General features: G+C 38.0%; 1 protein-coding gene across 3 annotated transcripts in view; it reads right to left on the reverse strand.

Annotated features, from left to right (window-relative positions):
- Nucleotides 1-2,413: 2,413 nt before the first annotated feature.
- slc8a2b (solute carrier family 8 member 2b) overlaps nt 2,414-15,807 on the reverse strand; it is a 109,850-nt gene continuing 96,456 nt past the window's right edge. For 2 of the 3 annotated variants that reach the window (XM_084418598.1, XM_084418599.1), the window contains exons 9-13: nt 12,405-12,422; nt 11,743-11,867; nt 9,880-9,979; nt 9,022-9,300; nt 2,414-7,716 (exon numbers count right to left, since the gene is read on the reverse strand). In XM_084418598.1, coding sequence (XP_084274724.1) covers nt 7,340-7,716; nt 9,022-9,300; nt 9,880-9,979; nt 11,743-11,867; nt 12,405-12,422 — 899 coding nt within the window. In that variant the 3' untranslated portion in view covers nt 2,414-7,339. The remainder of the gene's footprint in view (nt 7,717-9,021; nt 9,301-9,879; nt 9,980-11,742; nt 11,868-12,404; nt 12,423-15,807) is intronic. The other variant, XM_084418600.1, reaches the window with a different exon arrangement.

The raw sequence follows: 15,807 nt of genomic DNA on the forward strand, positions 1-15,807 counted from the left end.
AGGAGACGCAAGTGACTGAACCTTTGAAATGGCGACAGCGAAACAACAACAAGCAGCTGTACGGCTCCAGCGGACAACGGGGATGGAGGAACGACTGGTGGAAATGTGCCAACAACACGACTGCCTTTATAATGTGTCCTCATCATATAATGTCTCCATTTAGCTCACATCCGCTTCCCCGTGAGATCACGTGAGGTGCTAAATCTGGCATGATCATCTTGTAGTGTGTGATGCGCCATGGTTTTCAAATCATGTAGTGTGTGCAGGTTTGAGATCTGAAAGAATAAAATCTGTTCAGATTCTCCTTATGCGCGTGATGCAACCAGATTTCACAATTGGTTACGATTTAACTCCTGTACTGAGTATAAGGCCTACCGAAATAAATCATGTCTCAAGTAATTGCTCAATAAGTGTTTCAAGCAGCAAGTCGCTTAACGAGGCATTTACCTCCCAATGTTAACAGATCGTTAGTTAGCTATGAAAACACTAGTGAGGAGCTTATTTACCGTTTTATTATATTTATTTATTGTTATTTTTATATGCATGTTTGAATAATTTTTTAGTGTTTATGAAAACTGCCTTTTGTCCAACTGAGCTGCATACAAACATTTCAGTTTTTATTTGAGAATAATTTACTACATCTGAAAATAAATAGTTGAATATAATAGCTTGTGCTGTTTCAACATCTAATACTATAGTAATAGAGGGGGTTCCCTGTAGTTTGCTGCAGATATTTCTTAACTATCAGTATGGGCAGATATTATTCTGAATAATCAGCTATCGCTATCAGCAGAGTAATTAAGTATCAGTGCATATAAAACACAATCAGAACTTGAGTGATGGAGAACTGACTGACATGTTTGTCATGGCAACAGTTCATTCATGAATCATCCGAGCTTGTGTTGTGTCAGCAAACCAGGACGTGCATGAGAATGAGAGAACAGAACTGGATCAGACAGCATTTAATGAATTCAAACACTGAAAACTAAAATATACAAGCTCGAACGTTAAGAATGCAGCAAAGCTTAAGAAACTGAATAGGCTTATTAAAGCAAAGGCACAATAATGACATAAGTTGAAAAAAAGCTTGGTGTTTACAGACACTAAATACCTGCCACAGCTCAATCTCATGACCTCTCCCACTCAACAAGACACAAAAGCGTCTCTGTGTGCTATTCCTAATCATAATTTGATTCCTTATTACAGCAATATGAATATGACTCACTCTGAAAGAATGAGGTAAACCAACTTTAAAGTCTGAAGAGTCTCATGAAGATAATCTCTCTTCAAGCACATTAACCTTTTATTTGTTTAAATGTCTCAACTTGGAGACGGAAATTAAAAGGTTGAGTGGTTTTAAACTGCATTTTCCCCCCAAATAGGTACATTTCAACAGCCTTTTCAAACATTTCAGCAACTGCTAAGGTTAGTAAATAGACGCTCCTGAACATAATTCGCTTTCAGTTGAGAAGTAACGTAACGTGTATCAAACGATTTAAGTATCGGACGGTATATCAACAACAATCCCTAAGTATTTTAATTATGTATCACTTTATTAAAGGTCAACATATATATAAAAAAGAATCACTAAAACATGTTGGGGGTCTGTTTTAAACGTCTTTTAAACGTCTTTAGATAGTTTAGAAAGTGCTAGAATCATGATGTGTCAGACCCTCAACAGCTCGCGCCACAAAAATGACAGAAAGATATTCATTTAAGCCTCAACCCCGTTTAAAGTCATCGTATAAATCGCACACTGACCTTAATTCGTTTCCGGAGAGAGAATATTTCACTTTTTACACGCAGCCGCTCACCTGTGAAGTCACGCTGACTGACTGCTATAAACACTGATCAACGGTCGGGACGGGAAGGTTTGAATGGAAGCCGGGGAGGCGGCGGTTTGTAGCACGCGCTCATGAGTGTAAAGCGCGAGTTGTGATTGGACTTTCCGCGGTGGCGCGTGCCGGGGTCCAATGCGTGATGTCACCGGTACCCGTGGTTCGGGTCACTCGGTTTGTCCCGTTTGTCGCGGATGACGTATGACCAGTTTCTTTTACACTATATAATTTTCCTGTGACTCTTGAGGAATTCTCTCTTGTATTTTCTTCCATTAATTCTGGTGTTATATCCTTATGTAGAGAGGTGTTGTCATCGCTTGGTATGCCCATTTATAACCCATCTGATACAGTATGTGGTAAAATTAGGGGTTTTTTTACTGTTCAAAAACAACATATTTGTTTTCTATTTCTAAAGGAGGTTGTCATCAAGTCTTGCTCTACTGGACTATATTTGTTAATGGATTAGATCCGAAAGAACAAAACATGGTATAACCTACCTCTTAATTTCAGAACAAGATGATAGTTGTTGAACAAGGGTCCAGATGATGAAATTCAATTACAAACATACAACCAAAAACTCACACACATCTTTTCTTTTTACTTTTTTTGAAGCTACAGGCTTTAAAACTGTAAGTCAAAGCAGTATACAAAGCAGGTGTTGTGTTTTCAGTTTTTAAAGAATAGTGAGTTTTAAACATGAAAACAGTTTTAAGTAAAACCAGTCATACTTTAGCTGAGGACAGTAAAGATGCACTAAACAAGAAATAATAACAGAAATATACATTTTACACTCGTAGGTGCCATTTATGAACCTTAAAATAGTATACTTTCTCTATTTTTATTATTTTTGAAGAAAAAAGAAAGCTTACTGGAATGGTAAACTGTCAGTATTGAACATAATGATGCTATCGAAACTTACTACAACACAGTTCTCTGAACTTGACTTTTGTGATCACTAGATGGCATTACAACTGCTGGATTTATTTGAAAGATGAGTGAATTATCTGATCTGTACATTTTACTGTCCTATTTGCATGATTGTATGTACAAATTAACAGTAATAGGCCGACAGCAGCCTTTACATACGGAGATCCAATAATTTGAGTTTTGATGTGTTATATATAGATGTTATTACAAACCACTCAAGGACAGTACATGTTTAAAATAAATAAACTATATTCAATAAGGTCTGCTTGAGCTCTAACAGCTACATCATTCTTTTTTTCTTCTTAATTGGGACACAGTACACATCATGCCATTTTCTTCCAAACAAATGTCCTCGCCTTTAGTTTTGTCTTGACTTTTTCTGTTACTGACATAACAAAATGAACAAAAACATACAAACATAAAATCCTTATATATTACTTTCTAGTGAATTATTACAGTATTTGATATATATATATTAATGTCACATCATTTCTGACACATTATTAAAGTAATTTAACAGGCAGAAAGAGAATGATCACAGATAGAAGTGCACAAAAACAAGGCAGGGAGCAAGACCAGTTTGAGGTCGACACATACAACATACAAAAGGACAAGACAGATTCATAACATGAAAAGTAACAACCATTTTTCACATTTCTCTAGGCAGAAAAGAAATTAAGTGTAACAAACTGTTTGTCAATATCTTCCTCACTTCCAATTCTATTCTAAAACAAGGAGGATCATTAATATAATATTGTGTGAAAGGGTACAAAAATACCTGCAAGTAAAATAAAATCAAAATGCAAAATAAGAAACGAAAGATGGGATAATACAGTAAATGTAAACTTTGACACTAATAACAGCTCATGCCTACAAACAGGTACATCATGCATTTTGCACATTAGAGGCACATGTACAGCTTCACATTTACAGTAATGAACACAGTCCAACCGCAACATCATCACCAGACATGTGTTGGAAAAAGCCAAGATGGCCTTTTCTCAATGAACAACATGCCCTTAACACGGTTAACAGACAAGACAGTCACAGCTACAGTGTATTCTTACTCTGTTATCATGAGTTAAATTCCTTGTAAATGAATTAATAAATAAAAATAGCCTTTGGCCCAGTGCACAAGAAACTGTTTTACAGAGACATGTTACTTGCAATTCAAAAACACATGATAGATAGACAGACAGATAGATAGATAGATAGATAGATAGATAGATAGATAGATAGATAGAGTGTGCAGCATGTACAGATGTATTTACTGCACTAATAAACACTGCAAATGGAGTCTGAATTATCATACAACATATATGGTGATTTCTTACAACCCAAGTAAACCTACTGAAAATATCTAAACATCTTGGAAATAGTTATCAAAAACCATTACATCAAGAACTATTGAGCTTCCTATCAATTTGAGAACACTTGGAAATAGAAAAATCACCTACTGAAAATGTCGTATTCCAAAAAAGTTTTACAAAGCGTTCGACTTTAACAGAGTTGTAAAAAGAGTAAACATCTGACATTCAGGGCAATGGGTGATTTCTTCCGATAAACTCCAGCTCGATTCCACGAAAACACAAGATCACTGATGATAAAACTGAATAAAATTAAAACCCATTAACTTTCAGAAAATCTCCATCACGCTCCTTGTCATTTGTCGGATTTATTGCACGTTCTCTTCGTAGTGTTAAGAAGAAAAAGCCAACATGCACTAAAGGAAACCTGGAAGCAAGCAAAAGGGTCAGGATAGGCACCAAGTATTACTGAAGGGTTTACTGTCACATATTGCACGCTTTGTCTCAATCAATTTGGTTTCTGTTGTACTCAGAGAAAACATGAACGCACTAACACGTAACACAATACAGATACAATTATGAAATGTTATTAGCTAAGTCTCTTAAGGCAATAACAGATTTGGGATTCTGCTCATCTAAGATTGACCCCGTCCTTCAGGGTTTCAAATATGAAAATCTCTGTCAAAGAAAAGCAACATTTTCTTACATTTTCTAAATCGAACCCCCATTGAACAATTTTTCTACTGATGTGTTTTAACAGTCCGTTTAAGCCAGTTGAAGTTGATGCTGATGTTGAGCGAGTATAAAACAAGATTTCATGCTTTATCATTCACACAACATCTAAGTCAGAGAACATATTTCTCTCTGCCGCAATGCAATCAAAGGCATGAACGTTGTTCAGCGTGAGAAATATGAAAACGTGAGGCAAAGCAAAGCTTGCCACGTGAAAACACAGATCAATGGTGCTTTTTTTGTTGTGTTTTTGTTCTTGAAAATAATAAGAAATCCTGATCTGCTCTTCAATAAATTAAATGTTCTAATTAAGTACTGATCTCACACTAAAATATCATAAAAGAGATCTGGCAGCCATCATTGTAGTCGCAGAATCTGTCGTCCATTTTAGTAAACAAACATTGTAAACTTCTAATTCATGCATGTCTTCAGAGTCAACGCATGCCATTATAGATCTGCCAATATCTACTCAATCATGCATTTCGATTGACTAGACCACAGACAAAAGTCTAGCACAGATACACACATCACACAGCTTTTTACAAACATCTACAGACCGGACAGATGAGCCGACGACATAAAAACGCTTAGAATCCCCTTAACGTACATATACACACAATCCTGAGTGCTCTACGAGTAAACAACATTTTATTGTGAATCTGTCAGGGACCAGACGATTCAAGGACCAATCAGCTTTCAGCACCACGCTAAAGAGTTTATAAAGAACCAATCAATGCGCAGCTCTTTAAATCATTAATTGTTAGAAGCCCCAGACAGCTTTACACAATGGCGAATCTGTACAACTTTAGTGTTTTGTTACAAGAACTTGGATGCGTCAAATAAACGTGATCACACGCTAATAAAGTTGACGTCCTAATAAACCTGTATTAAGAAGAAGATAAACTCTCAGTTACTTTGACTGGACTGAACTCCATTCGATGGAGACGTCTTTTATTCCTAGCATACTCTGAACACTGCTGCGGTCTCATTCTAAAGAGAGGAAAACAGTTTCACGCACATCCCAGGATAGGCTTGGAGATATGGAGATGACGGCGGGTGTTTTCCGGTGGGATTTTTTACATTAACACTTTTACAAGTGGACATAGAGAGAGTTCCATTGTCTCCGGGCAGCAGAAAGCGCAGAATGAACAAGTGAAGATTCAAATCGTCATGATGTCATCAAGAGAGTTCCATTGTCTCTAGGCAACAGAAAGCGCAGAATGAATGTAACAATTGAAGATTCAAATCATTATGATGGCATCGAGAGCAGTGTTCCATTTCAGAAGGTCCCAGTCATAACACTGTGTGAGACGCTGAAGTGTGGAATAAGTGTTTGTGTAAAACCAAATGAAAATATCTGGATCCAATGTCTTTAAACTAGCAGAACATTGAGTCTGAAGTTTGACGAATAACTTTCTAGTTCCATCTTCAATCATTCTTCCGTCCGTGAGCTGACGCAGCCCTATTTTAGACTCTTTTTTTGCCTCTATTTTGCCGCCTAATACGAATTTCTGGTATCGTCAAACATTTTTTATTTTGTCATTGTAGGGCACAATTAAAAGTCTTTGATCGCTTAGTGTCTGATGATCACTAATAAACAGCTAAGTCTGACAGATTTCAGGACAAAACAAATATTTCGTTATTTGGCATTCCTGTCACGTTACTGTAAAACTGAATTAGTGTTGGCTCTGATGAATGAGCTGTGCGACATCAATCACTCAAGCTGAAACATTAGTTGTACAGTACCATTTCAATTTAATTTGTGACTGTTAGGTGGTGCGGTCACACTAGACTGCATTATTATTAGTTATTTATATTTTATTACTTATTAAAACAAGAAGCCCTAGAGCATGACATCATATCCTGCTGTGCATATTCATTGCAGGCAGAGTCTAAAGTAATTTTGCATGCTTGAAAGTCCGTCTTGCATTTTACTCTGGAGTCGTATATTGTACGATCTGTCAAGCAGCGATCGTAAATAACTGCTTTAGTACAGAATGATGCACACAGCCCAAGCAAAAACTGCTGATCTGTCAAGCAGCTCTATTGCTGGGCATTTTCATTAGCATCTAAAATGCCATCACTATAGTTGGCGTTTCCTTTTCTCTTTACTCTGATGTGTTGTGCCCTTGAACCGTTAAAAAGCCTGTTATGTCACAATGTCTGCAGTGCTAAACAAAAGTCGTCAGTTCTGCCCATGAGCTCGAGAGACGGAAAGACTATTTTACATCATCGCTCCCTCTTTTGTTCTAGTGCTTTACACTCTTTTATGCCCTCTTTTGCTACATGCTTTGCATTCATAAACTCCTCTTCTTTCATCTCTCTCAAACATTGTCCATCTCTTGTTGTTTTGCTCTGAACTTCTTCCACCTTCCACCAATTCTCTACCAGGGTTCTTCGATGCATCTGACTTGAACGATCCTTGTTTTACCAAATACGTGTTTTGTAAGTGTGTGTACAAATTTGTGTGTTGATGTGTGTAGCTTCTTGGCTCCGAGCCTCCCCCCCTCCCCCTCCCTCTCTCTGCAGGGCCGTTCAGAAGCCCTCGATGTGGCAGTAGGCCTCAAGGCTGGAGAAGAGGATATAGAGGAACCACAGACCCAGAAAGAGGAGTGTAGTGATTATACGCGAGACACGAGGGCCGCCCAGCTCTCCCCCGATTGACGGTCGGCGCCGGAACAGTAGTACCGCCATGCAGACGAAGGCAAAAATAGTGAAGAGCGTGACGGAGAAGGCCAATGATCCGGGGTCCACACTAAACTTCTTGCCCTTGATGGCCCAGTACACGGCCGCCACGGACCAGGCCACGCCGATACCCAGAAACACGTTGACGGCATTGCTGCCGGTGACGTTTCCGATGGAGGCGTCTGCGTACTGATCCTGAGTAGCGGCGACTTTACTGGCGAATGTGTCTGAAAAAGAGAGATAAAGAGCATGAGAAAATATAGTCATTTGTGGTCGACTTATATATGGACAAGGCTGATAAACTGGCCAATATTTGTGTAGCTTTTCATTTCTTAAACAACCATGTAGGAAGACACATTATGGGCATATTCTTGAATATGTCCAGTGTCAAGATTAATCGGGCTCAAACTGTGAAAGAACGTTTGTGAGGAGGATGAAGGATCAGTTTCACACATGAATCGGCTCCTCTGAGTCCAGATCTTGAATTTATTGAAAGTCTTTGGGATGAACTGGTGGAGGAGACTTGCATTGACAATACAAGATCTTGATCAAAAATGTAGTGATGATATTTCCATGAAAAGGTGCATCAATTTTCCCAAAGACGTTCAATGTGCAATCACTGCAATAATGATCCAATAATATACTCGTAATCAATTGCCTATTTAAATCCAAATAAATTTAAATTTGGCCGGCAATGTATAATATAATATAATATAATATAATTAGATCTACACACATTAGATATTTAGATTTCATATTATTATTATTAATAATAATGTTTTTTTGTGTCGTTTATCTTTACTAAATTGTGATATAAAACGATATGCACTACCATTCAAAGTTTGGGGTACGTTTAAAAAAAAAAAAAAAAAAAATTATATATATATATATATATATATATATATATATACATATATATATTTATTCAGCGGGAATGCATTAAACTGATAAAAAATAGACAGTAAAGACATTTATAATATTACAAAAGATTACTACTTCAAATATATGCTGTTCTTTTGAACTTTCTGTTCATAAAAGAATCCTAAAACATAATCTGTATCATGGTTTCCACACAAATATGAAGCAGCACAATTGTTTTCAACACTGATAATAAACAGAAATGTTTCTTGAGCAGTAAATCAGCATATTAGACGGATTTCTGAAGGATCATGTGACGCTGAAGACTGGAGTAACGATGCATAAATTTGAACTTATATTCAAATAAAAAACTGTTAATTTAAATTGTAATAATATTTCACAATATCACTGTTGTTACTGTATCTTTGTTCAAATAAATGCAGCCTTGGTGAGCAGAAGAGAGACTTCTTTCAAAAAAATCTCACTGATATACCGTACATTGATCCCAATAAGTATCTGGACACTGAAGTCAAAAGTACAAAAAAATAATAATAATTTGTTCCCAATAAATTAATCTTGCATTTATGCTGTGTTATTTAATGTAGTGTCATTCAGAAATTTTTAAGTGTGGCTGAAGTGCCCCTGAATGCTGGATTAAATGTCCTGAAGCACACCTGGGATAGAAGTGCCCAGAGCCACGAACACGACAGCGGTGACAGTGTCCCGAAGGCCGACAGTGCAGCCGAAGTGAGACGCCAGGTCTCCGATGACCGCGGTGAGGAGGCCAATTACAATGATGGACACCACGAAACAGGCCCAGCCGTTCCAGTACTCCGTGGGCGGAACGAACGCGAACAGAACCTTCCAGAACACTGTCAGGAAGTGCATGACGTAATCGCAGCAGGACGGGAGACGCTCCTCTCGACCCTCATCTTCATCATCGTCTCCATCACCTGAGGATGACACACACAATTAAAGATTTAAACAACCACATTCTGGACAGTTTTACATATGCGCGGTCATTAACACAACTAACCACCAGATGACAGTCTCACATCACTTACTGCACATGAACCTCCATACACGCACAACCTTATATCCTTCATTCCAAACCATTTTTTACACGTTTCATCATAACAAAATAAATATTGTTTGACTTTAAATAAACAGTACGGACCATTTCTATGGTACTTTTGTGATGCATTTTAAGTTGTTATAGAAAATTGCACACTGAACACTCTTCTTTTCTGTTCCATGAAAGAAAATTGCACAAAATGCTTACAAAACAAGTCATTTTTTTATCTGAGCTATTTTGTATTGCTGAAGCTTCTGAGACTGAGCTTTTAAGAGGAGCAGCTTGAGAATGAAAGAGCCTCGTTATGTGTTTTATTAAGTCTGCGTATCGCTGAGGGAATGACATTTATACAGTGTGACTCATACAATGTATTCCTGTTTCAAAAGAGACATCCAACACACTGTTGAAGAACACAAAGGTGTGTGAGACAGACAGACAGACAGACAGACAGACAGACCTGCACTGACGGTCACTGCATCCACGAACTGCTCTCGCCAGGAATGAGTGCCGATGACCAGCGCCAGGTTAGTCTTCTTGATCAGTTTATCAACGGTGCTCTGAAACACAGCAACAGATCACTGGCAACATTTAGACCACAGGATTCAGTACATTTAAGGTTGTTCACATGACATCATTAATGTGGCCCATATCCGATAAGGTATGCAAAGGACTTTTCTCTGATGTCACAGTTCAGGATAATCACTAGTGAAAAGCTTGGGACTGCGCTTGTTCTTGGGACTCTCATTGTAACGGTGTCACTCTATCCTGGTATATTTGTCACATATATTAACAACAAATTTCATAATATCATTTAATATTATGCACAATTATGATATATGACAACAAGACAACAAGTGATAGACTGACATAAATGAGTGTCACTGTTCACTCTGATGTCATTATTTATTTATATATGTATGTTCAGAACTGAAAATATCAGAGTTAATGTGATTCTTGCTCACAAAATAATAAACAAATATAATAATAAATGGCAATAAATACATACTGTATATTATTATTAGTATTTTCAGAATTTAAAAATATTAGATTCGGTGTGGTTTTTGGGATAAAAAAACAATAATAAAAATAAATATGTCTATAATAAATTATTAATATATGCATAAATATTATCAATGATAATAATAATACAAATAAATACATATATTACTATTAATAGTATTATTATTATGATATATTTTCAGAATTTAAAATATCAGATTCGGTGTGATTTTTGTTAACATAAACAATAATAAACAATAAATATATGTATACAATAAATACAATAAAAATATATATGCATAATTATTATTTATAATAATAAACACATATGCGCGCACACACACACACACACATATATATATAAGAAAGAAAGAAAGAAAGAAAGAAAGAAAGAAAGAAAGAAAGAAAGAAAGAAAGAAAGAAAGAAAGAAAGAAAGAAAGAAAGAAAGAAAGAAAGAAAGAAAAGAAACAGATCTGGACCACTGAAGTGCTGGCAATGATTTTTTTTTATATTACTATCATGACCAACCTAATGAACCTGACAACTGTTCGTTTAGCACCACTGATCTGATATATGAGTGTAATATTCATATCATCTGAATTTAATCAACCCATCACATTTTGCTGTCATCAACAAGCATGAACAGAGCTGAAAAACATAATGCATCTTTTCACCCCGGGTAATCATTAAGTGGGAGCTTCAAATTATTATTTTTTGTAAATACTCATAAACAATTAGAATTGAAAACTGCAAATATGAAGAAAAAATTCAAACCATCATGTGCAGGAATACATTGGAAATCTACTGGGAATCACAAGCTATGGGCTGGTATCAATGATGCATGTGCATTTTTCATGCCGTATACCACATACCCTTAATAGACCTGTACTGAACGCTGTACATGAAGAACAGATTAGCATGCATGATTTCACCATGTGACCAAGTTATGTCATGTCTTTTTAGAGGTTGAAGAACAGATGGACTGAAAAATGTCATCATGATTTATAAACAAATTAAAATGTTTTTAAAATAAAATAAAAAATAATGTTTTCAGACATGATACCTTACATTAATTAGAATAAAATTAAAAAATTAAAATACAATAAAATATGGACTGACTGCTTTTAATGTTTTCAGATGGGATACCTTACAGTAAATTCATAGGACTTCTCACAAAAAAAAAAAAGTTAAAAAAAAAAAGTAAAAAAAAGTAAAAAAAATATGGACCTACAATTTCCAATGTTTCTAGATGTGATGCTTTACATAATAAAATAAACAAAATATGGACTGACTATTTTTCCAGGTTTTCAGATGTAATACCTTAAATTCATAGGACTCCTCGATCACCACCTCCAGCCGGCTGTGCTCCCCCAGAACAGGTTTGCCCATCTCCGCTATCTTCCTGGCCTCCTCCTCCTCCGTGCTCAACTGTGCCTCCGGATCCTCTGAAAGAGACACACGATAAAGGAAAAGAAACAGACAGAAGACAGAAAAGAATGAGATACAACAGGCAGGAAATGGAGGGCATTCTCCTTCCCTGTCAATCAAAAACATAACAGCTCAACCAATTAATACGACACCACGTACAACACCACGACACACACACACAAGCGAAACAACACGGTTTGAAATCAGGCTTTGAGAGATGTTCTGAATGCATGTGATGCCTCTGTGCCAGACTGTGGATTCTGGATTTACAAACTTTTAAGTCCACATTAAAAATTTACAACCATTTTACTTTCTTTCAGAGTGAAAAAGAATCAAAACTGGGATTGATTAGATTGTGAAAACTACCATTGAGATTTTTTTTTTCACTTTCTGTCTAATCTTTTGAACTCCTCTCTTTCAGCGGTCCCTCTTTTCACACCATAATCGTGTCAGGGAAGCTTCTAGCACTTTTTCTCTTCTCTTCTGAGTGTGTAACATGAGGATTAGTGTGGACACATGTCAGAGTTTGATCAGAGGTTGATCTGAAACCTTACCTTGGTTCAGCAGCAGGGCTGCGTGGTGTAAGGAGGGACAAGAGAGATGGAGTTAGTGCTGAAGATGAGTTTACTCCATTAATAAACACATACATACACACACAAACACACACATACACACACATACAAACACACGCATCTACACACATCTCGGAGCCGTGGTCCTGTTCCAAACCCTAGTGAGCTGCCTCTCTGAATACTAAGGGTTTATTCACACCTGTCTTGTTTGGTTCAATTGAATTGAACTCAAGTTCGTTTCCCCCCTTGGTGCGGATCTTTTGGGCAGGTGTAAATACAGCAATCGCACTCGGGTATTGATCAAACAACCATACCGAGACCCAGCTGAAGAGGTGGACTCGGTCTGGTTCCAAACAAACTCTGGTACAGCTCACTTAAGAGCATGCTCTCTCTACCGGAACCGTCTTGCAGATCTTACGTCTTAGTCACATCTACCACATCTTAGACTTCGCAAAATTCTAATTACAACATCGTATAGATGACTGTGGCAAGCAGGATGAGGCCGAGGGCTGTGAGAGAATGGTGGAGTATTTGCGCGACGCACCAGTCTCGTATTTCACGGAGGAGCGGAAGCATAAAATAGAGAGTGATGACAGTGAAGGACAAGAGAGGACCAGGCCTGGACTTTTGTTGTTTTGTTTATATGTCGGCAGTCGTCCGTGAGGGGCTGCCGTTTTTACTTTCGTTTTGAGTTTGTTTTATTATTAAATTGTTTAAATGTTTGTCGATTCCCGCCTCCTTCTTCACATAACAACATACTTTGTTACAATGACATTGTATCATATGATGCTCATAAGTTTCTTCATATTGCATTAGTAGCTGATAACACCAAATCAGTAAAAGAATAAAAATTGCACTACGTCTGAATAAACCCTAAAACAGCATTCTAACCAAATGGCACCTCAAAAGAGATTGATTTGAAATGCTCAGACAAATAGCACTGCTCATATGATGCCTGCAAGAAACAGTGCAAAGTCCCTTCTGTATTATATTGCGAGTGTAAACTAGGATTTGGGGATTTTCTAGAAAAGCGCGATTTTTGGGGTTCGGCCGAATACCGAATCCACTGGCTAAGATTCTGCAGAATCCGAAACCGAATACCGAATCCTACTGCCATCCTCAGTCCATTAACACAGTAAAAAAAAAAGAAAAAAAAAGCAACACTATGGGCCCTATCTTGCACCCAGTGGCGTAACGAGCCAACACCGGGCCCTTAAGCAGGATTATTAAGGCGGGCCCCCCTACTACAACACGTGATGACGCTACGCGCACAAAAAAAAAAAAAAAAAACTGCTGGTGATGGCGCACCATAATAACACATTGTTACTGTTACTGTCACTGCTATATACACATAGGCCTAGGTCCAAATACATAAAAAAAGATGCTCACTTATGTTATAGCTGCATTTAACCACGGAGCTGCTACTACCAACGGTCGCTTCAGGTGCTTTACTCGCTTCACTCTCTTGCTCCATCTCAATCTCCCCGTGTCATCTTTTTAAAGAAGCTTCCTATTTTTGGTAATTTATTAATTAATTTATCAAATTCCTCTTTTCGTTTGCGCTTTTGAAAGCCACTTTTGTGTTTAAAATTTGACGACTCCATATCTGTCTCAAGTTCAACGTTTTTTACTGTTTTGCACGCAACGCGCATGTTCACCCGGGGATTCCCCAATCCCAATTCGAAACAAATTACACCAAATTCATCATTGTTCGTTTCAAACATTGATTTAATTATCAGTCAAATATGTTGTTGTCATTATTTATTCAAATCAATTCGCAAAAAAAAACCAAAAAAAAAATGCGATCAGACTAAAAGTAGTAAAATGCGATAGGGGGACCCGGCTGTCAATCAATATCTTCCAGTAACGCGGGCGGGCCCCTGATTGGTCCGGGCCCGTAAGCAACCGCTTACCCTGCTTACCGATAGTTACGCCTGTGCTTGCACCCAGCGCAATTGACTTTGTACACCGACGCATGTTTCATTCCTATTTTGCACCCGCGCAAAGCGCGCTTTTCCCTCCACAGAAGCACGTCGCTAAACTAGGGAATGAACTTGCGCTCTCTGGGCGGTTCAGCGCAAAAAAGGAGGCGTGTTTTGGCGCAAACGTTCCCTGGTGCTATTTTACTGTTCCATAAAACAATTGCGCCACTGGCCAGAAAAAACCTAGTGTAAAGTCAGTGGCGCGTTGCGCGTTGTTCATTAGGCTATTTTAAGGGCGCATGCTTGACCATAATGTATAGAGTGCACAAACGCTCATACACTGTGATTCTCTAATCTACACAGAAGCAGCAGTTTTAATTTTTGCAAATCATATTATTACAAACGATAGATAGATAGATAGATAGATAGATAGATAGATAGATAGATAATTTATTATAAATATAATAATTTATTATAAAAGCATACATCTAGCTTACACATTTACCCACATTATTATATGCCTGTTTAGCCGAAGCTAATTTGGGTGTGTTTCTCCATCCCCAATGTCACTTCTCTCTCTTTTACGGCCGTGAAGAGAGCGTTGCTCTCCTCGGCTGTGAACCGCTCTTGACGCGCGCCTGGCAAATCCGCCGTTATAATAGCAATACGCCAAGGAAAAAGTGCGTCTGCTCTTAAAGGGAATGTGAGATGATGCTCTGATTGGTTTATTTCACGTTACGCCCAAACCACACCTATGAATAATGAAGCTACTTCAGACCAACCCCTTTTAGATTTGCGCCCGGCGCAAGAGTCATTTATCCCGCCGGGAAAATAGCAACAGCGCCGAGACCCGCCCACAAAGTTACTTGCGCTTTGCGCTTTGACACTTGCGTTTCAGATCGTTAAAATAGGGCCCTATGCATTTTAACAGCGGCAATGTTGTGTATTGTTTAGGGTCCTTGCCACCACGAGTTAAATCGGCATTGCAAATTGAACATGTAGCTCGACTTGAATTGCCTTCTTTTGACTGAAAGTACTGCCAAACAACACTTTTTCTGCTCACGAGTTCCATTTTCACTTTCTCACAGCCTACTGCATTCGAACGGTCCACTTACTGTAACTAGTAAAAATAAGGTGTGGCCCCTTTAAGAGCTGCGCGCTCCCTGTTGAACTGTCTGCAGTCTGTATTGTATGTGCCATGCACCTCGAACACTCCATGTATGCGGGTTATTTCTGTTTGATGCTCATTTTTATCTTATTTTATTTATTAAGTAACGCTGTGGATGGTAGAAGTTGTTAGAAGCCAATCGCCTCCGTGAGCTGTGAGCTATGAGCTATTTTTCTTCCTGACAAAATGCGTACACTACGTAAACTAAACACCTTCCCGTAATCAACAGCGGCGTGACGTCGACCAGCGCGTAGTGCAAACCTACGGTTCGGTTCGGTGGAAAAAAATTCTAAGG

The sequence above is a fragment of the Rutilus rutilus genome (genome assembly GCF_951802725.1).
Source record: "Rutilus rutilus genome assembly, chromosome: 9".
NCBI classification, from domain to species: domain Eukaryota; kingdom Metazoa; phylum Chordata; class Actinopteri; order Cypriniformes; family Leuciscidae; genus Rutilus; species Rutilus rutilus.